The sequence below is a fragment of the Motacilla alba genome, chromosome 5, assembly GCF_015832195.1.
Source record: "Motacilla alba alba isolate MOTALB_02 chromosome 5, Motacilla_alba_V1.0_pri, whole genome shotgun sequence".
Taxonomy (NCBI): domain Eukaryota; kingdom Metazoa; phylum Chordata; class Aves; order Passeriformes; family Motacillidae; genus Motacilla; species Motacilla alba.
Window position 1 is genome coordinate 11,084,874 of NC_052020.1, and position 22,021 is coordinate 11,106,894.

Sequence of the window (22,021 nt, forward strand, 5' to 3'; positions counted from 1 at the left end):
GCATTCTGGGGGTATGATTCAGCTTCCTTTGAAGTCAGTGATAATCTGCTGTTGTCTTGTGTGGCTGTTGGATCAGCCTCATTAAGACAAGCCTGGCCTCTATACCGCATAATGTTTCTCCTTTCGGCTTCCAATAGAGACATCCATATGGCAGGAACAAGGACGTTTCCTTGGTCTTTCATTGTCAATATGTTTCCCTTTTGCAGCAAATCCAAGCACTGCAGCTTGCAAACATTCCTTGCCTGAGACTTGGGACTGGAGAAGTAGTGCTGCTGAGGAGAATGCCGTAAACCTCTGAGCCAGCCAATTATATGGAAACTTTTCTCCTTTTTGTGCAGCAGCATATCAGTAGCAGCCACCACCACAGGTCTCCCCAAGACCCCACTCCCACGTGGGATGTGCACCTGCTGGTGACCACCACTTCCCAGATGTTTGTCCCATGGAAGGGAGTCACTGTGCAGTCAGATGCAGTTAAAAGCTGCTTTAAGACAGTTCAGGGTATTTTTCAGCCTTTTTAGTTTACTTGACACCTTTGTTTCTTTGTCACTTGTACAGAAACCAGTCTGGACTGCCTCTTTTCTGCATATCTGGTCTTTTGTGTGTCTCCCAGGGACAGCAGATGCTAACAAATGGTGGTTGAAAATTGCTGAGGAGATAGTTTATTTGTCTGTCTCCTCTAGTTCACAACTTGAACCAAATACTTAATTCAAAACTCATGTCAGCAAAACCAGGTGGTTTCTGATGGATCAGACTGTTTCATTATCAGAGATTTGGTGTAGAGGGAGGTTCTTAAAAAAAAGGGGTGAGGTGTAATTGATCTCAAGGCATTATTTCAAAGTAAAAAAAAAAAACAAAAACAAACAAAAACCAAACCCAAACTCTGAAATAATTTGGTTTCTTTTAAGCAAATGAGAGAAAGGATAGACACAAGAATTCTTGAACAGCAAACCAGTCATCTGCAGAAGCCCTCACAGCTCTAGGGGAAGGGGTTAAAATCCCTGTGGTGTCTCCTCTGACCTTCACATTACACTGAAGAGGAATTTGGCCCAAGCTCTCTTTTGATAGAGACTCTGACTCGGAAAAAAACCTCTGCTCATGGTTCCTTGCTCCTCCCTCTTCTCTCATCCAAGACTTCTCTGGGCTCGTTTCTATACTTAATATGTCAGGTCAACATTATTGATGTTGAGTTTAACTGGGTTCAAGCAATTCTGTTTTACATTCTGTTTTGGAAAGAGAATCCCCCTAACATTTATAAATGCTTTACACTGTAAAAAGGGTTTTTTCACTGATGGGCTTGTTCCTTCCTGGGAGTTTGGCTACTCTGTAGACCAATACAGTAACATTTGTTTTCACAAGGAAGCGCATGTTTGAGCCATGTCTCATGTAGCTGGGGTCTTTTGAAATCTATTCATCCATTCCAAAATGCTTGCTTGACCTATACTTGACTTGGGCTTACAAGAAATGTTATGACGCTACTAGAGCCCAATCAGCTGTAAGTAACAGCACTTTGCAAATTTTACTCTTTATCATTGCTATGATTATCATTTCTAAAGCTGTAGAGTCTACAAGTAACAGAATCAGGGTGTGATATCTATTTTTTCTTCCCACAGGAGACTCAACCTCTTCTATAGTCCCTCCACAGCATTACATTTTTTAGGAGTTTACGTTGCTTAAGATTTTTCCTGTTCATTGCATTAATCAAAAGGGTTTTTTTCATGTATCCCACACACCTGAGGGTGTTCTTTCCATGTGGCATGAGCATTGGCCACAACGATAGTGCAGCCTCTAAAATCAGATTCCCTCTGGATGAAATAATAAGCTGTGATTGCCAAGTCAAACATTCTTCAAGAGCAGCAGTGATTCAGGCTTCTAATTAGAACAAAGCTAAAGCATTCACTCTTGGGCTTATGTTTGACTAGAACTCTTACTATGATGCACTACTGAAGCAAAACTGTATTTTTATTTGTATTGTGAGTATATGAACTTGCTCAGCAAAAGTTCGTGCGGCTGCAATTGAGGAACCAAGGAGTCTCACACTTCCAGGCTCAACAATCAAGTAGAAAGCACCAACTGCTTTTGTTTTCTTTTGTACAATAAGGAAATTTAGTCTGCCTAGAACAACATAGCTGGTAGTCACACAGACTGTGTTGACCCAGGCCTTGCTCTCCCTGAAAACACCCATGCCCCAGCTGTCATCTCCTTCAGCACTGTGAATATTCACACTGTGAATATTTTCTGTAACACTGGGAATAATGAACCATGCTGCAGCTTTCTGTCCTCAGCTCTCAACTGAATTTCTTATATTAAACAGCTTGTGTTGCAATAAATATATTGTACTAAACCCATGGATTTTAAAGCCATCTTTAGGTATAAACCCAAAAGTAAGTTGCTTTAAAAGCTTTTAACTTCCTGCTTGTTTCTGTAAATTCAAGTCTTGAGTTTGAGTAGATCAATATTTTTTTGAGATGATTTTCTGTTCAAGATGGTTGGAAAACTGGAATGACTGTGTTTGAAAAACCTGGAGTTCTAAATCAGTTGCTGATTATCAACTGTCTAAAAAATGCATAGAAAATGTTAATTTTATTGATGGCACTCATTCATCTTCATACTTTGTTTAGTGAGAGGTTGGCTAAGTTCAGGAGTTTTGAAAAGATGGTGGGTATTGGATCTCAGTTAAATATGGACTATAAATTTTGGTTCTGATTTTCAAATGGTAAAAATTCATGGGGTCTGCTTTTTAATTTTTCATTTAAGTAATCTTTAGTGATTAATTGGTTAAGCCTCTATATATTACTAGCAGGATGAGTTTCCTTCTGGGAGACAGGAATTCCACATAACTTGAAAAGAATAGCTGCCTAATTTGAAGACAAGCTATATTTTAAAGAACACTGAGGATGCAGGATCGTTGGAACAGAACTTCTCCTCTTGCCTTTTCAATCTTGTCTCTTAGCACTGCTGAGCTGGAGTGTTTATTCCTTCTTTGCCATCTCACAGGAGAAGAAATGAAGAAAAATGGAGGTTGCATCAAATAAGAACTGTCTTCTTGTGTGTAAGGGTGGTTGAACACAGTTATTTATTGGTCTCCATTTCACCCCCTCATGAGTGGCTGTTAGGGATTTATAAAATCTACTGATACACTTTCAAGAAGTTAAGTGCCTTAGCTTTTATATATCAATAAATTTTCCACAGCTGTGGATGCTCAGAAGCACGTCTTGTGAAATCTTCACATTTTAGTTTAAAAAAAAAAAAAAAAAAGAAGAAAAAGGGGACAGTAAAAAAATCCAAAGAAACTTGTCGAGCTCATAGCCAAGTTCTTCTCCAAATACTTCCAGCTGCAGCTAGAGGGATGAGTCATGCTGAAAGCTGAGGAGCTTTTCTAAAAGCCTTGGTTCACATGATTTTTATTTTTTTTTTCTAATTTTACATTCCTGTCTGTTTTTCTTTCCTTAAAAAAAAAAAAAACCCAAAAAAACCCCAAACCCAAACGTGCAGGCGAGTCACCCAAGGAAAACCCGTACGAGGATGTGGAGCTGAAAGGCCGTCACGGGGGGCGAAAATCCCATCAGCTGTCCGAGAACTCCCTAGATTCCCTGCACAGGATGTGGACTCCGCAGAACAGGAAATACACGGCTCCTGCGCAGGTAAAGGCAGCGTGCTGGCCGCGGGCAGCTCTCGGCTGGCTCCGGAGCAGGAGCCGCCTGCGCGGTCGTGCGCGCCCGAGCCGCTGCGAGCGCTCCCGGCAGCCGCGGCTCCGCCGCCCGAGCGCTTCGTGCTCGCAGCCCCCGGCAGAATCCAGCCTCGGCTTCTTCTGGAGCCGAGTCTGCGCCCGAATTAACTCCTCGTGTGGCTGCGCCTCGGAGGGAATTGTCTCTGCTGCCGGGCAGGGACAGGAGGGGAGAAGTCAGCTGCTGGTTTTGTCCCCGTGTTGTTACACAAGGCCCCCGCTCAGTTCCTAGTGTGGCATGTTTATTGTGAGAATGCCAGGTAAAAGCCCTGACTAAATACAAGAATAATAAAATAGTCAGAAAACCTGAGCGTCTGCAGCTAACAAGTCTGTATAAATTGTGTTAATAGCATTAAAAGAAAGACGAGGGACTTGGCAGACTTTCCCTTTTGTGGTGAATTTTCCAAAGCAAGCCTGTTTTTTTTGTGAACACCGTGAAATACCAGGTTGCTTTGTTGTTTATGGGATCACTATGTTCATAAGGAAAAATATAAATCTCAACACATACTTAATTTTGAGATTCAAAGCATCCTTTAGAGGAACTTCACTGTGCACTGAATTAGCAGAAAATTCACAGTTGAACAGAAAGTCACAACAATTTACATTTTTGTCCTGTAAAGAGACCTAGAAAGAAAACTCAGTGCATTTTCTTTCACTTGCTTCATGGGCCTGCAAGCATCACAGTCCAAAAGATGCATCACCACCAGGATTCTTAGTGTGCTCCTAGCACATCTCTTGTAAACCAGGAGTGACTTCAGCAAAGCTACTGGAAAAGGAACAAGTGGAGAGTAGTAGTCAGGCAGAGAAAGGAGAAACAGGCCCTGCAGTCATGAGGATAATAGGGAAATATCCCTCATGGTGGGACATGGTGCATGACAGCTATTTCTGGCTGTGTGTGTGTTTACAGGAGTTGTGTAGCACCCAGAGGATCCCTGAGGGTGTGTCATCAGGCTGGGAACCATACAGATCCATAGGAAGATACTGGCCAGCGTTCTCTTTAACCGTGTTACCAAAGAATGTACAGATTTAAGTGCCTTCTGTAAAGTTTTTCAGTAAATAAGAACTCTCCGGTACCCTTTGCAACAGGGCTGGCTTTGTTCTGGTAGCTTCTTTTTGAAATGCTGCTGGGAGTGCCCTGACAGGAGTCAGTCCTGCCATAATTGCACTGTCATTGTGCTGATATTTAAAATGAAGAGACACTAAGAGCGGGTCAGCTTTGGGCTGGGTAATTCTCCAATGACCAGAAATAGAAAAGTCTGAATTTCCTGAAGAAGGGTAGCTTTGGCAGAGGTTTATCACCCGGTTTTTCCATCATAGCAACAAAGCTGGGTTAGCAACATGACTTTTCAGTCATGGATGATGATAAACAAGATGGAAGAGATCAGAAGGTCAGCAAGCTTCCAGCAATCATCTCCAAAAAGAATTCCTTTCAATAAAGGATAGACTGCCACCAGTTTTCCTGGAGTGCTAACCTGTGGTGTGCAGAGACCTCTGAGACACTGGTGGTGTGGTCATTTTGAATCCCTGTGTCTTCTTTTCCCGCTGATTATTTTCAGTTTTTGAAGTCATCGGGTATGAAAGGAATGTTTGATGATGACATTGTACTTGTGATGCAAGCCCTCTCCACAGAAACACCTGTGCCTAATCCCAGGTGGGATGGCACTGCAATCAGTCAGCCAATAAATGGGACATTTATTGCTGCAGGTTTATAGCTCGTAACAGAGCTGATAGAATGTTAGTAAATGCCAAATGACAGATGCTTGACACAATAATACTTTTTCCTGGACATGCTGGGGAAGCTTCTTTGCAGTATGTGTGTTTGAGAGGAGAAGGCAGAGACCTGGAGCTGGGCAGAGCTGCTCCTAGGACTGCTCCAAAAGACCCCCAGTTTTTTAAAGACAGTTATCTGGTGCTTAATCCTTCAGTGAGATTTTCCCTTTGCCCTGTAGTGATAACAGTTTCATGTTTTAAAGGGAATTCTTTGGGATTGCAGGGAGAGTTGTAACTGCACCTCTCCTCATTGTCAGGTCTTAAAACTTCTTAACACCATGAAAATAGAACAAGCTTGATTTTTCTACATTATTTTTTCTTGGCTAAAATAGCATGAATTTGCTATTTTAGTTATTACTTTTGCACTGAATTAATATTACAATAAACTGTGTAATTACTCATTATTTTCACTGCTACAAGTCAGAGGAATGGAGCAGGTCTGTTGGGTCAGTGCTCTGCTCTCAGCCAAGCCTTCGAGTTAGAATTTAGGGCTCACGGAGCTGACGGTATGTGGGTGCCTGGAAATGTAGCAGGTCACAAATGGTGTTGTTTTCTTTGAACTGTAAAGTCTTAGAGGTTGACCCCTGTCCCTTCACTGTGACCTCAACACCCATCCTGCGGCGTGCTGGCTCCCCTGGCATGGTGTCCCTGTGCAGCCAGCACTCTGTCCCAGATGGCAGAGTGTGACACCAGGTGCCCCAGGTTGTTGGAATGTTAGGGGAGGAGCTCAAGCTGTCCTTGTCCCCGCAGCTGCCCTCGAAGGCCAGCAGCCACTCCCTGCGCGTGGGGAACTGGTCGGAGAGGAAGAGCCACCGCCTGCCGCGGCTGCCCAAGCGGCACAGCCACGATGACATGCTGCTGCTGGCTCAGCTGGGCATCCCCTCGTCCCCCTCCAGCCTCAACGAGGACAGCCTGAGCACCGCCAGCGAGCTGCTGTCCACGCGGCGCGCCAGGAGGATCCCAAAGGTACCGGGGTGCGCTCAGCCTGCTGCTGAGCAAGGTCACCTGCCTGCAAGAGCTGGTGGCTTTCTGAGTCTTATCTTCTCTGTGCTAGGGTCGGGATTAAGTGCTCAAGGCGGTATTTCTTGTTGGGACTCAGACGTTTATTAGTTCTTATCTATATCACAGTCTCACAGAGCGTGAGTTCTACAGCACTTCACTCCAACAAACTAAAAAATGGACCGTACCTCTCTCTCTACAGGGCTTTTTAAGGATAAACTGTCCAATTAAGAAGTGCCACCTAAATTATTTTTACTTTTAACCCAGTAACCAACCACCCTTGGCCCGCAATGAGGACTTTTTTATCCAATTACACAAAACCACCCGAACCCATAAGGAAGAAGGTAAAGAAGAAGGACCAGCCTCCACCCTTAAACCTCCATTTTGCTTAACATATATTACTATATTCTAAAACCTTAAACTCCAAGTTTTCCACCATGTGATATTACACACTTCTATTCAAACTCCACACCCATAATCCCAGTTCTATCATTTAATTCTGGAAGCCTTCTCCATCGCCTCAGGTCAATTGCAGTGTTCTCTTGGGGGTCAGTGCCTATCAGCACAGAAAGTGTAAAATTCTCAGTAACCAGGGTTCCAACAGCCAGCCTTCACAACAGCCATCACCGAAAGCTCTTTTTGTACCCTAAAGCAACATTTAGATCAAAATCCCTTCCCTAGAAGTGATAACTTCCAAATTCTCCAAGAGGAGCATTCATCTCATGGCCATCTTTGCACAGAATTGATTTTAAGGCAGTTCTGCTTTCCACACTCTTCTTTAAGCTCTGTGGCACAGAGCATTGCTGTGAACTTTAAGATTCTGAATGGGTGATGGCCAAGAAATTATTATTTATAACATGCAGCAACATCTGAAGTGGTTTATTTTCCCATCATTTTTTTCCAGGAAAATAACTAATTGGCCTGATAGGTTTCCCTTCATTTACTCACAACTGACCCCATCCTGATAACCATGCTGTCTTGATGGATTTGAAGAAAAACTTAATTTTTCATTTTTCAAGGAGTTTTTCGATTCAAAACGGAATGTGAAAAAAGAAAAACCCAAGCCACAAGACAACAAAAAAAAAACCCCAACAATACAATAGCAACAGAGGGGAGAGAACTGCCAATGTGCTTCAATTTGGCTTGTGAACAAAGTTGATTTTTACTGTGTATTCAACTCTTTCCTGTTCTTATTAAAGAGCATATTTTAAAGTACATGACTATAAATACTTTGAGTAGAGGGAGATTTTTATGTTTCTGTGAATTTGTTGGAAATTCCGTTTAAGGAGGAAATTAATCCTACATCCTTAATATTTACTGTATTTTTACTTTCTTGGAAGATATTGTTATACTTCACCAATGGGCACACATCTCTGGAGGAAACCATAAGTTTACTTACAGAGTAATTTACTACCTGATTGTGAGTAAAACTTGGAAAGTTTGGCCCAATAACTTTGGAAAACTAATTTTGTAACCATTTTTTTTCAAATTGAAGGGACAGATATTTTCCTAATGTGAAATTCTGATTTCAGCATATGAATATTCACAGTTTTATTGCAAATCTTGTGATAATTTCTGTTTTCTTACTACTTTACCTTTCACAATCATGTATTCCTGGAGAATATAATTTTTAAAATTGAGATCGTGCTAGTTAGTAGAGGGAAAATCTAAAAAGGTTTTGATTCAATCTGTGCTTGGTTACTGCCCTTCTGTCTATAGCAAATTGCATCCTTTTACTCAGTTCATTTGTCCCTGGAAGCTGAGGTGAAGCAGCTTTTGCAAAGTGTATTATAGTTCTATGAAGAAATCTGCTGTGGAATTAAATATACTATTCCTGACCTATAAAACATCGTGAGGATTAATTGCTACATATTTGTGACTCTCCCAAAGTTATAATATCCTGTTTAATGTTGAATTCTTAGTAATCCCAGCCTCTTGATGAAGACAGTAAACGCAAGTCATCTCATTAATATTTCCCATCATCTCAGATATTTTTGGGGCAGGCAGTTATTATCTGCGTTAGCTAGTTTATCATCCATGTTTTGTTTTTTGTTGAATGCATTAATTAGAAGTGAAAAATGTTTAGTCTTACTGATTCCTCATTTTCTTATTTTGCAGCTTGTCCAAAGAATCAATTCCATCTACAGTGCAAAAAGAGGGAAAAAACGACTCAAGAAACTTTCTATGTCCAACATTGAGACAGCGTCCCTACGAGGTATGGTGCAAGTGTCAGGGTTCAATGAATCCATTTGAATGCTATAGGATTAATCAATTTCCTTCTTTCCTCCACATCTACCCTAGACTCCACTTAGGTCAGAACATTTTTCTGTGAACAAAGATAATTTTCTCTCTGCAAGAAGAGAAAATGGGGATGAGCTAAAAATAAATGAGATTCTCAGTATTGTGTATCCTGTTAATCCCATGGTCAGCTCAACTTACCCAGCTTCTTCTTTAGTCCACATTTATTGTAATTTTTGACCAGAATTCACAGTTTTGACCCTGGAGTTCTTGCATACTTTTTCCTGGCACTCACAGTGTGTAACATACCCTGTGCTTCGGACTGCTTCTGGAAAAACAGGGGCCAAAAAGGAAATTCAGGCCCTGTTTGTAGTAAGAATACAATAGTGCTTTAATCAAGAACTCCTCAGTAACACATCTTGTCATAAGGTTACTTTTGCCTGTTAACTCTAACTCAGTTGTGAGTTCTGGTGATTGGGAAGGTTGCCCAGGCAGATAAAGTTCATAAGGCTTACTTTGACTTCTCAAGTGCTGCATAACTTAAAAAAAAAAAAAAAAATTAAACCTGAAAACAAGAAGGGAAAGGGTTAAGGCCTATTTTCCAAATGTCACTTTTGCAGCTCAGCATAGATGGGGATTCAGTGCAAACAGTTCATTACAGAATGGAGAATGAATTTTGCCCTTCCATCAAAATGAAGTTCTTACTCTCAAGCAATATTGAAACTGAATCCAAGGAAAACACAATCCAAGGAGTCATTCAAACTGTTTACTTCAAGATATTTTAAGACTGAGGAGAAGTGCATGTGTATATCACAAGGCTCAGAGATGTGAGATAGGATATTTCCCAGTTGCAGCACAGTGAACTGAGTTTGTTTGCTCTGGTTTTGCATTAACTGATGTCTCTGTGTCCTCTGCAGATGAGAACAGCGAGAGTGAGAGTGACTCAGATGACAGGTTTAAAGGTAAGGGATCAGCCTTCAGTGACTTCTGGTTAGACCCTGTCCCAGACCCCGTCAGTGTATGTTCTCCTGCTGCTGCACATTGTTCCTGTCCACGGCCTCTGTTCTCTATAGTTTCCTAACTCCATTACTGCAGAGCTCCCAAAGTTCCAACACAGGAGCATGAACGTGGAAAGCAAGGACAAAATGGGCTGTGAAGATCTAACAAGGATTTGGCAACTGTGTCATTTAATGAGGAACAGGACCTTTGATAGATTGGCTTTGTCAGCCACTTCAGAGATGCTGATCTATTCCAGACTGACTACTGGGTGCAGGCTTAGAGGGATGGGATTGGATAAAGATGCTCCTTTCTTATTCATATGCTGCTTTCAGTGTTTACTGCTCGCTGCTGTTGGAGGCAAGGATCTGGGTCTGATCCAACATTGTGGTTCTGAGACTCTTTTATAAGTCTGCAGTCTCCAAATTGTAGAAATTCCTTTATCAGCACCTGCACAAACTCTCCCTGAGCCAGGCCATTAAATTAGCCTCTCCTTTCCTTAAGTCCTGGTACAAAAAGAGGCTTATAAGAAAAGTTGAAGACAGCAGCAACAGATTTCATTACTAAAAACCCATCATGTTGTTAGTAGCTGAGGGGTAAAAAAGACAAGGGTGTGGAGCTGTTATAAGATATGGGGCAATCATCCATCTCTGCCTACTGCAGATGACACCTGCTTGCTGTACATGTAGCAAAACTTTCTGGAAAGCATTGTCTTAGGGAAACAGATTTGTGCCAGAGGAAGACCATCCAAAGCAGGCTGCAACATTGTACAGTGATGTGTGGAAAATGACTCCTTGCTCCTTTGTCTACCTGTAGCAACCCAAAAGCACTTGCAATTCTATTTCTCTTTGTGTCAGAAAATAGAGAGGTTGCTTGTTCTCACAGGCCATGAAAGAAGATACACAGGGTCTGGCCTCTTCTTGTTACTGGGAGGATATTCTGATCTCCCTGGAAACTGGGAGGCTTTTCCCCCATTGTTGTGGAGCAGAGGATCTTCATTCTGAGGTCTCTCTAGCCACCTGCTCCTGAGTGACTTTGTGTTTACATTGATGCTCTCAGGGCACCCTGGGCTGAAGACCCCCTGTCATGTGTAGCATGACAGGGCTCACTGGGTGCCCATCTGCTGGGGTGGCCTCTTTGCTTCCCCCTAGCAAAGGTGAAGCAGTGGCTGCAGTGTGGGGCTGCCTCTAGCGGGAGCAGGCAGGCTGTCCTGGGGATTAACTGTCTCGGTTGTGCAGGCACATCGAGACCCAAGTGCTTTATCAAAAGAATTGTTAATTTTTGTTTTGAACCAGGTGTATGAGGGCTGGTCATCAAGGGCTTTCCCTTAGTGCTTATGACCCCTTATTTCCCTGTCACAAGGGACAGTCCGCCCTTGGAAGCTGTGGGCAGTGGCAGTGAGTAGAGCCTGAGGGGTTTGAGGTGTGCTGCTAACAGTTCCTTTGCCATTGCCCAGAGATGCTTGTGTGAAGAGCTGGGGGAGAGCATGCAGGGAGCTGCTTTTACTGGGCTGGTTTTGGTTTTTTTTGGTGTACCAGAACTGGTAGTGATGTTAATGACCAGTCCTCCATAGGTATCAAGCAACAAATCACTGGATCAAGGTACATCTTTGCCTTCGTGAATGACCATGAATTTAAGATCATCCCCCAATTGAATTACCACTAACAAAGCAACCCACAGCAGGCAATTGGCACATCTTTCCTTCCTTTCCTCCCTGTTCCTCTTCCCTGGACTTTATTCCATGGCTTGCCTTATGTGGTGTGTAGCTAAAAGCTATGCTGTGTAGGGACAGGGCACAGAACTGTTTTTCACCAGGCCTCAGATGTGTCACCCTGGAGGCCCCAGTGCATTTGCACAACCACATAAGGGTTTATAATCCAGTCTTATGTGTGAAGAAAAGCCAGACCTTTGCCAGGGTAGCAGTTATGAACTGCAAATTATTTCGGTGACTGAGAGTTGCAATAACTTCAGTACTTGGAGAGAGTTTTGATTTATGGGTGCAATTAGTGAGGGAGACTACAGGTTTGCTAACTAGAAGGTTTGCTTTTGAAAGGAGAACATGCTTGGAATAATACTCGGGCAAATTAAAAGTGCTTTGTGAATGGCTGTGGCTTACACAGACACATTACAGTCTCAGGTAATGATCTGTCTCTTTTTTTACTCTCTTTTCTTTTTAAATGCCAGCTCACACCCAGCGCCTCGTGCACATCCAGTCAATGCTGAAGAGGGCTCCAAGCTATCGGACCCTGGAACTGGAGCTGATTGAGTGGCAGGAGCGGGAGTTATTTGAGTATTTTGTGGTAGTGTCCCTGAAAAAGAAGCCTTCTAAAAACACTTACCTCCCAGAAGTGACATACCAGTTTCCCAAGGTAAAAGAAAAATTCCTATGCACAGCCCATTATAAGATCAATAAGGTGAATAAATGGAAAAATGAATAGAAATCCAATTCTTAAATGGAGCTTTCAGAATTGTTCCAAAGCAATCTGTTACAAAGCAAAGGGCATAGAGAAGGTAACTGAAAGCTTTCCCTGTTTTCAAATTTATCTTTTCCAGAGCTGGAGAATTTGGCCTGATGGTGGATGTTTAAACATTGTGTTTAAATTCAGTTTCTAAATATTTCACTTTTAACTCATTTTGGCTATTATTAGGATTTGTTCCAAAACTCACTGAAGTCAATGGAAAGACTTTTGCTGATCTCTGGCATTTCTCTTGTGCTCTTGCAGCAGGAAGGTATTTGAGTTAGGGCTGTGTTTTAAGTGGCCATTGTACAACAAGGGAGTTTCAGACAATTAAAAAAATGTAAAGCCTGTCCTGGAGCCCTGCCTCACTCTGCCAAGCACAGCTGCAGGACAATCAGATGTGCCCTGGCTCTCAGAGGTGCTCAGTGCCCCTGAGCAGAGCTGGGAAGGGGCACCCAGGGGCTGACTGACCCTTGCTGTTCTCCTGGCAGCTGGAGCGACCGACCAAGCAGATGCGGGAAGCGGAGGAGCGCCTCAAGGCCATCCCACAGTTCTGCTTCCCTGATGCCAAGGACTGGCTCCCTGTCTCTGAGTACAGCAGGTGAGTGCTCCAGAGCTGCTCTGCACAGACGGAGTGGTTCTGGAATGGTGCTGGAGTGCACTGAACAGCCTCAGCCTCGTCAATGCCCAATTAAGGAAGCAGCAGTTTGAGTCTTGGCCACTTTGTGATCAAGCAGCTGTATTTAATTTTTCTTTCTTTTGAAGCTCTGTGTTCTTTTTCTTCCCTATTCTGCCTGCCTCACAGGCCTGTGTGGTTGAGAGGAAGAGGCTTGAAGGTTCCTCTGAGTGCTAAACTCAAAAGAATAAATAGAAGTATTTAAAATAAATCTTAAAAAGGATGGGGCCCTGCCCACCCTCTGCCCCAGTCATTCACCTCAGAGTGCTTGTCTAACATTGCAGGTTACCCCTCATTTGGCTCAAAATGTTGCTGTCTGAGAACTTTCTTGGAGCTGTGCTCTGTCCTAGCAGAGAAGCCCTCTCTTCCTTCCACTGGAGATGAGTGACTGCAGGAGAAGGGCAAGGAAAAGGGGAGCCACGCTTGCATTTTCTTTTTCCTTCAAAGTGACCTCAAAAAAAAAGTATATTTTTTTCCCCCTGCACTGATACATGAGAACTGGTTGATCCAAAGGTGTAGAGTAACAGGATAGGCAGAAGGGATGGAATTGTGGAATGATTTGGGTTGGAAGGGACCTTTAAAGGTCATCCAGTCCAACCTTTCTGCCATGAGCAGGGACTTTTTCAACTTGATCAGAGCCCTGTTGAGCTTGCCCTTGAATGCTTCCAGGGACAGGGTATTCACCACCTCTCTGGACAACCTGTCCCAGTGTTTTACCACTCTCATTGTAAAACATTTCTTACTTTTATTTAGGTCTGAATCTACCCGGATTTAGTTTAAAACCATTACCTATTGTCCTATTGCTACAGACCCTATTGAAAAGTCTATTCCCATCTTTCTTAGAAGGCCCTTTTATATATTGAAAGGCCTCAATAAGGTCTCCCCAGAGACATCTGTAATTATACAAGCCCTGGCATTTCAGCACCTGGAAATGTTTTATATAATGCCATTTAAAACTTTCAAAGCAGTCAGGAATGTTTCACAGCCCAGGCGCAAATTCACAGACCCATCCCTTTACCTGTGCTGTTGTTTTACTGTAAAACTGTTGTTTTACTGCTCTGTCACAAATGGTATTTATCCTAGGCAGAGACATAAAATGAGCTGAGTTTTGGAAACCTGTGTTGTTTCTGGATTAGAAAATGATTTCTCTACTCTCAGAGAATATCTAAGGGTCTTGTTTTAATAACAAAGCTCAGTCCAAAGACAGGATTGAACTAAAGGTAAAGGAGCACTAGAATATTCCCCTCAAAATCTGATTCTCATATTCTTCTGCAGTCACAGACACTCAGCACCCATCTCTTCTGATAAGACAGCTGGGTTGTCCCTCACTATACTGCTGCCAGAATTTTTCCACAGAGTATGTCCTAATGATGAAGACCTTCCAGTGGGTAGCATCTCTCACTTGATGAGTGTCCCTTGCGAAGTGATTTACGTTGTAGCCATGCTGTAATTCTGCTGTAATCTCTACACTGGGCAATTCACTTTCTCCTAGTGAGACCTTCTCTTTCATGCTGACCGGGGAGGATGGGAGCCGGCGGTTCGGCTACTGCAGGAGGCTGCTGGTGAGTACATCACCCTCACTTCAAAGGGCAGAATTCTCTTGAAAAGGATCTCAAAACTGCAGTCTGAACTGAAGGTGTCTCTCGTGGTTTTTAAAGGAAACGGGGTTTTATCACTCTGAAATTTGGAAATATAAGGAGATCAAGTTAAAATAAGAATTTGTAATGGCCATTTCAATCAGATAGATGCCAAGGTTTGTAGCGAATTCCTGAGAATGTGGAAAATTTCTTGTGTGACCACTTACTCCATAAATTTTTTTATGTTATGTACTTTCAAGCACAATCAGAAATACTACAACACTGGAAACAAAGGCAAAGCTGGTATTTCTAAACATTTGTGAGTAGTGTTTATCTCTTAGGCAGCTGCTTACATCTCAAACGACTCTGCCAGCACTGTGTCATCAGTCTGCAGCTCAGAGCCATGCAACAGGCTGGTGCCAGCAGTGGAAAGTCTGGTTTCTCACACAATTTTCAGTCCCCATGACCAGGGTTGGTCAATAGGTGAGGTGGGGAGCCTACAAACAGTGTTGTCTCATCACCTGGAAAATCCCTGGACACTCGATAAGCTGAGAGCACAGCAGTGTGTGTATTGAGGTGGAGGAGTCTGCACAGCGGCTTGCAGAGTGTGTTAGGGAAGGTGGAGCACAGTGCAAAGAGGGCTTCTGGTGTCCATCCTGCACACCTGACAGGATGGCAGCAAGGCAGAAAGCAGTTGGTGGTCCCTGCACTGGCCTTGCACCTCTTGGATAGGTTTGGAGCTCTTTGTGAGTGACTGGCTGGGGAGCCACGGCTCCTGTCATGTTCTCATGGCTGTTGCCCACACTGGGTTGGGGAGCGTATATGGATATTGGATGCTGCAGGAGTCTTTGGCTGACTCTATGTGCCAAATGAATGTCTGCAGCAGTTTGTGAATAGGTCCCTCCTCTCTGAGAGTAAGGCACACTGGTAGTTTCCCCTCCCTTCCCTTTCTGGCATGATTTCCCACCTTTTCAGGCAGGGAACTCCTGCCTTCAGTAGCTTCCAGCAGAGCACTCCCTGTCACTGGCACATCACCCTCTGTCCTGCACTGCTGCTTGTGCCTGAGCCTGCTCTTCCCCTGCTCTCTGTCTGTGGCAGAGCCCCTGGTGTGCAGGCTGCAGATGCTCTGGGAGGTTTTGCTATGTGTGGTCCCTCTATTTGTAGGAAGTTTCATTAAGCTAAAATAACAGAAAACTTGTTTATCAGTTCTGGGGGTGGTGTTTGCCATAGGTAGCATCGCAGGGACTCACTCTGTGTAAAACAGTGTGTCACAGTGGGCCACAACAAGGTTGATGTGTGGGCAGGAAATGTCACTGAAGGCTTGTGCTGCAGTAAATCTAGGGCTGGTCAGCGGGTAACTCAGGGATGAACAAGGAAAGCACCTAGAATTCATCCTTGCTGGTGTAAATAACCATAACAAGATGTAGGGCAGCAGTACAAATAATTTTTTTTAATGAATTGTCATTTAAAATGATAATAAGGTCTTATTTGGAAAAAAAAAAACCCCAACAAAACCTCAGAAAATGTTGATTAGAATAAAATTATGGAATGTTTTCACTGTACTAGGTAAAGGTGGTTTGAGACTTTTATCTTTCTGAGAATGTCAGTAGATTTGTAATCATGCACAGAGCTTGCCTCTGTGAAATGCCAAATGGTTGATCCTGAACCATGCTGAGACTGAAATAACCAGTGACAATAAAAGAGATTTATACACTGGAATGTTGAATCAGTTTTTCAATGAAACATTAACATGGGGTTTTTTTTACTCATTTAAAGCTCAGTGAAATTCACCCTACATTAAGGACAACATAAAAATAGAACACTGACTTTCAGCTGGTGCAAAAGATAGCTGAGTATATTAGGAAATACCAGGAACAGAATTAAATCAATAGTGCATGCTTTTATATAATGGTGTTTTGAAAAAGCATTGGAGATTTTTATCCTCCACTGGATAAGGCAAAAATCAAATAACAAAAAGAAAAAGGGAAAATAAGTAGTGCTTTGCTAAATCTATCTAATAGTTATAAAGCAGACCTGCTGCTGCCACCTTGGGTGATCACTGAATTCAAGTTGCTTAATCTGGATTCCAAACCCTGGCACAGAGAAGCCGACATGTCCCATCCTACTGGTACAGCCTCCTGAGGCAAGGAAAGGAAGGAGTGATGCCAGTGCACTTCACCAGCTGTGCCCTTTGTGGGGCAAATCCAGCCATGCCCTTCTGAGAGCAAAACTGTGGCTTACAAAGAGAGGGGATTTTGGAAGCTGCAGAGAAACAGCTCAGCATTTCTTCTACCTGTGGAAAAGGCAAAAGTAGCAGAGATCTTTTATTTGGGTGCTGCAACCTCCTCCTGTCCTGCTGGGAGAAATGTGGAATCTGGATATTTACCTGAAGTGCCTTTTCCATAGGGTTTGGAAGTGTAACAATTTCATGTCTTCTGCAAAGGTTGGTGCACGGTGGGACAGCCTCACTAGTGTGTGCCATGAAACTCCCCTAAAATTCTTATAAACTGCTCCACTTTAAGCCGAGCCAACTGCTGTGAGGCTAATTCCTTAGAAAATGTTCCTCAGCTCTCCTGGTGGGGGATGCTCTTGTAATACCCAGCAAGAGGTGTCTCACACCTTCTGGTGCATTTGGCAGCCTCGTTGGCAAAAGCTCCATGGCTGGCTGGGCCAGGCAGCCTGATCCTGTGAGGATGGCTGGCTGCTCTTCTGCAGGGTCTGCTGTGCAGATTGCTGCATTTAGGAAACAATTGTGTTTTGTCAGCCTTGCTCTCCTTTGGCGTGTTGTGATATGAACAAACTGTTCCACTTTTTTCCCTTCAGATCTCAGATTTTCTTCCAGACCTTTTCTGGGGTCTGTGTGCCAAAATTACCTCAAGGGATACAGTGACAATTATGTTTTGTTTGTTTTACAAATCCTGTACAGTATCCCCTTTAACTGTATTTATATTGTTTTGTTTCATTTTGGAACAGGATTAGAATGGAATGTAACCTATTGTCCCACAGCAGACAATCTGCATTTCCACAGATAGCATGAAATTTTCCAGTTACATCTTGATACCTCGAGGCAATTCTGCAACAGCTTTTCTAGTGAGTGCACATGTCAGCAGCAGAGATGATTTGGGCACCCTTGCAGGAGCTGTTTCATCCTACACCACCCTTCCCTCTCACATAAAATTTGATCTTCCAGCACTTTTCTAGGCTAAGACAAGCCAGCCCCAGGAGTCCATGGAGGAGCAGATGCCTGAATGTGAAGTGTGTACCTGAAAACATGGAAAGCACTTGTTAGGTGGGACTAACCTGACGTCCTGCATTTGCTGGGGGCAGGAGAAAGGCATTCATTACAGTGTGAAAGCAACTTTTGTGGGATGCATATTGTTTATGGAGCTGCAAAAAGCTCATTGGAAAGCCCTTTTTCTCCCTGCTCTCTCCCATCCTGCCCTTGTCCAAGCGGTTTGACAGCCCTGTGTACACTGAGTGCTCTGGCACCCAAAGTTCATGTTTTACAGAACAAGAAGTCTTTAAGAAGTGCTTTTGGATTTACAACACCCACAGTTTTCTCATGCTCAGAATTTGGATTGGCCCTAACAAGGAATCAAGAGCCTCCACAGAAACTGATTTTAGCCTCCCAGTGTTGGAATTGTTCTGATTCCTGGCACCACTAAGGAATATCTCTGTTTCTGGATACACTGGCTAGTACACGTGCTTTGCAAAGGCCACTTCCCTCACACAGCTCAGTGCTATGGCAGACTGGGAGGAGATCTCTGAAGGCTCCATAGAATCCAAGCACATGGACAGGGAGGTGAGATTTGAAAGAGAAAAATGGCAGGCTTAGTTTTTGGAGCAAAAGCTTCTTGTTTTTCCTGCCAAAGATTTTGGAGTGGGCTTTAGTCAGTAATACTCAGATTAAACTCACTTTAAAAAAGATTGTCCTGAGCCACGTGTGGACCAGCCCTGATGCAGAGCTTGGCTTCTCCACCTCAGCCAAGTTCTTGTCAGCTTATGTTCATAATTTTGGGAACCTGTCTTGTTATCTCATTAGCATTTTCATTTTGTGATACTGGACTAAGGCTGAAAATATCCTGGGCTCCACAAAAACAAATTGAAAGGAAATCAAGCCCAAAACATCATCCTCTCCATCTCTCTTTTTTCAGGAGCAGTGCAGTGCACCAAGGCAGTCACTCGGGTGCCTCTCAGCTGGGCTACTTTAGCATTTTGCTTTCCTGATTTGAACCTATTCTTTGTGTGCAGGAGTGAGACTTGGATGGACAACATGACTCAAAGACATTGTAGCCACCTTGTAGAGCACAGCCTGTGACTTGGGAGAGCTCCCTTTTGGGAAGAGAGGAGGTTACGCTGGTCCTGATGGGCAGACCCCAGGGTCCCCTAGTGACGAGGGAGGAGTCCAGGCAGGAGTGTCATGTCCCATAGGATGGTCTTGCCCAGGAAAGAAGCAAAGTAAAGCACAGTGGGTGTTTTAGATCAGTCTAAAGTGAGGTGTAAACTGATGCTGAGAGGGGAGGTTATGTGAAGGGTTGTGCCAATGCTGTAAATTTGAGAAGTTTTGCCCCTCAGAATGGCTCTGCTCAAGGCTTTTGCTTGCTGCTCTTGCAGCTGACGTGTGTGCACCTGTGAGGCTGTGCTGTTTGCAGGAAAAGGTCTCTGAAATAACAAAAAAGGATGGATGTCCTACACAGTGAGAGCAGGGAGGGAAGAATCCCAGCTCCCACAGATATGTAGCCTTTAAGAGATTTGAAAGCAATGATATTTCATAAAGGAGAAACTTGGAGTAAGTGCTAAGCAGTTATTGTTTCTGGTCTTATAGATGACCCAGGAATGTGATGTTTTTACTGGCACTCAGTGAGACAGCTCTTGGTTGGGAGCTGTCCAAGGCTCCTGGCATGGCTTCGGCATTCCTGCAGATTTGACACAATGATTTTAACCAAAATCCCACATGCTTGATATAATCACTCAGTGCCTTTAGAAAGGATTTTATACCTAATATGGACAAAAAAGGGCTCTGCTTTTTCAGAGATGTGACGTGTAGTGAGCAGGTTTGGATCTAGAAATAGACTCATCTGTATTCACTTAGCTTTGGTATTTTTTTTTTGTGATCTTTATTATAACAGGCAGGCACCTGCTGACTGTCCAAGTCTAGAGTGCAATATTCAGGTTTAAAAAGCACAGCTAGCCCTCAGTTTCTCTTGATTGTCATCTGTGTGGCATGTGAATTTCAAACATTCCACAGGGAAGTTGAGTACCAGTAGAGTCCAACAGGAGACAAAGTGGAATAGGCAGGGTAGCAGAGTCCAGTATGCTGAGGAAGTACCATTTGCTTCTCCAGGATTAATCTTATATGGATGGTTTATAGAGGATGGTCTTCACAGTTTCTCTTGGGGAGGGAGTAAGACGGATGTGTATCATTGATTCATACTTGCCACAGTTTAAATTATGTGAGTTTCATGTTTATCCTGAGTTGGTCCGAGGAAGTTAATGGTTTACTCATGCAGCCTGCCTTTGTTTAGGTTGTGAGCTCCCTTTCTGTAGGTTGAGCTCTCTTTGAGCGCCATGGAGTGAGGGAGTGGGGATCTAAAGCCATCATGGCCTCCCTTGGTGTTGCAGTTCTCCTCTTGCAGCACATGGCCCCAGGGTGGCCCCACTCCTCGTGCTGCAGCAGGAGCAGGGGACAGAGAGAGCAGAGGCACGAGTTGCAGCCCTGGTTCCATGTGCTTTTATGGCTGCAAGCTGGAGCGAGGCTGGGATGCAGCTCCAACAGGCTGTGATTTCCAAAGGGGAGAAGCTCTATCTGTGCCTTTCAGTTTCCTGCCTTATGGAAGAAATATGATGCTTTTCCAAGAGCAGCTATTTGTTGGAGAAGCAAATAGTGAGAGATATCACATGATGGCCAACTGTGTGGTCAGAGAGAGAAGTGTATTTCCTCATGGCTCCACATGAATGTGTAATTCCCATCTCCTCTTTGCTGTTATCAGCCCAATGGAAAAGGCCCACGCCTACCTGAAGTTTACTGTGTCATCAGCCGCCTGGGGTGCTTTGACTTATTTTCTAAGGTAAGGAGATTTTTTTTAATATTGTTTTTTAATTTGATTGTTTTCTGAGACACATCTGCAGTGATGAACCAGGCTGGAAGAATTCCTTCCTGTGATGGGAGATAACTATTTTACAGTTGCTGTTTTGGATATTCCATCCCTATTATTTGGTTCATCAAAGAATGTCTTATTACTTATGTGACGGAGGCAGAAATTGATTCAGAAAACATCTGGGTGTCTGTATGATCTGGCTGACCGAAATTTTTTCCATTGTTTTCTACAGCCGTTCTGTGCTGAGCTGTAATTCTTGGCATCCATAGCTTGGATGATGGGCCAGTACCACTTTTACTCCAACACCCTGTGGAATGATGAGGTTGAGAAAAAAGATTATTTGATATGTGAATTCTATACACTTAAAACTCGTGACAATTTTTTTTTTCACCCTAGGAGTCTAGGATAAAGCACAGATGATCTTTTGATTGGCCCAATTTTAATTGATTGTGTTTTAATTTGCTAGAGATTTTCACTTCAGATATGGGAAATCTCTCAGAACTTTCACAGATTTTACCTGCTAATTTTCATAGGAATAAAGTGGAAAAGAGCATGTAAATCCTTGATGTTAAATAAAATCATAGCCTTTCTATTGTTCATATGATCTAATATTCATACAGAATATTATCTTTAAAGCAGGTTTCAAGTTTTCCTAGATAAAACTTTAACAGAAGCCTTGTGTGAAGAACAACAGTTGGGTTGCAAATAGTTAATTGCAATTCTGCTTCTGATGTCTTTCATAAAGCTCTGAAATCAAGGGTTTATAACAGTGTCTCTTAGATGTAATATGTATCTAAACACAGATATCTGTGAGTGAAATGGAATGCATTGTTCTGGGAGGATCACCCAGCTCACCACACTTGTGCTGTGGACAGAACTCATGAGACTTTTTGTTTGCTATTATGTTTTTATCCAGTTTTGATAGTGCTCTATTTCACAAAGGAAGACTTGGGAGAAGGAAAAAAAAAATAAAGTATCTTCCTTACAACCAAGTATCACTGCAGCTGAGGTATAAGGTCAGGCAGCTGGCCCTCAATACAATGAATAGCTGTCTCTGCCTTACACTGAGAATGATGAAAGACCGTGGGATATTAAATCTTGGATATTATTTATCACAAAGGCAAAAAGATTCCTCTGGTTTAAAATGTTTCTCTTCCTAGTTCTGATAACTTTCATTAACTTTGTCTTCCACAAAGCCTTTCCTGCTCACTCACTGTTGCAATACCTATTGCTAAGACAGACTTGAGAACCACAGATATTTTAACTTCCAGCCAGTTCATTTGGTCATGGTTTCAACAGATGTTTCTGACCATTTTATCTCGGGGGATCTCTGTTCAACTTTTATTTGGTTTAAATGCTCCTTTTATTTGCGTTGTGAAGGTCTTTGGAGCCAGCATATGACACACACATGACCCCAAGTCCAGCAACAAAATCATCAAATAGCCAATGCTGTGGCTGCAGGAACACAACCGAGTGCTGGCAGT

General features: G+C 43.1%; 1 protein-coding gene across 4 annotated transcripts in view; it reads left to right on the forward strand.

Annotated features, from left to right (window-relative positions):
- DENND2B (DENN domain containing 2B) overlaps positions 1–22,021 on the forward strand; it is a 152,651-nt gene that overhangs the window by 104,394 nt on the left and 26,236 nt on the right. For all 4 annotated transcript variants that reach the window (XM_038139669.1, XM_038139668.1, XM_038139670.1 and 1 more), the window contains 8 exons: positions 3,493–3,641; positions 6,245–6,460; positions 8,612–8,708; positions 9,649–9,693; positions 11,912–12,096; positions 12,678–12,787; positions 14,355–14,424; positions 20,430–20,507. In XM_038139669.1, the coding sequence (XP_037995597.1) occupies positions 3,493–3,641; positions 6,245–6,460; positions 8,612–8,708; positions 9,649–9,693; positions 11,912–12,096; positions 12,678–12,787; positions 14,355–14,424; positions 20,430–20,507 (950 nt within the window). The remainder of the gene's footprint in view (positions 1–3,492; positions 3,642–6,244; positions 6,461–8,611; positions 8,709–9,648; positions 9,694–11,911; positions 12,097–12,677; positions 12,788–14,354; positions 14,425–20,429; positions 20,508–22,021) is intronic.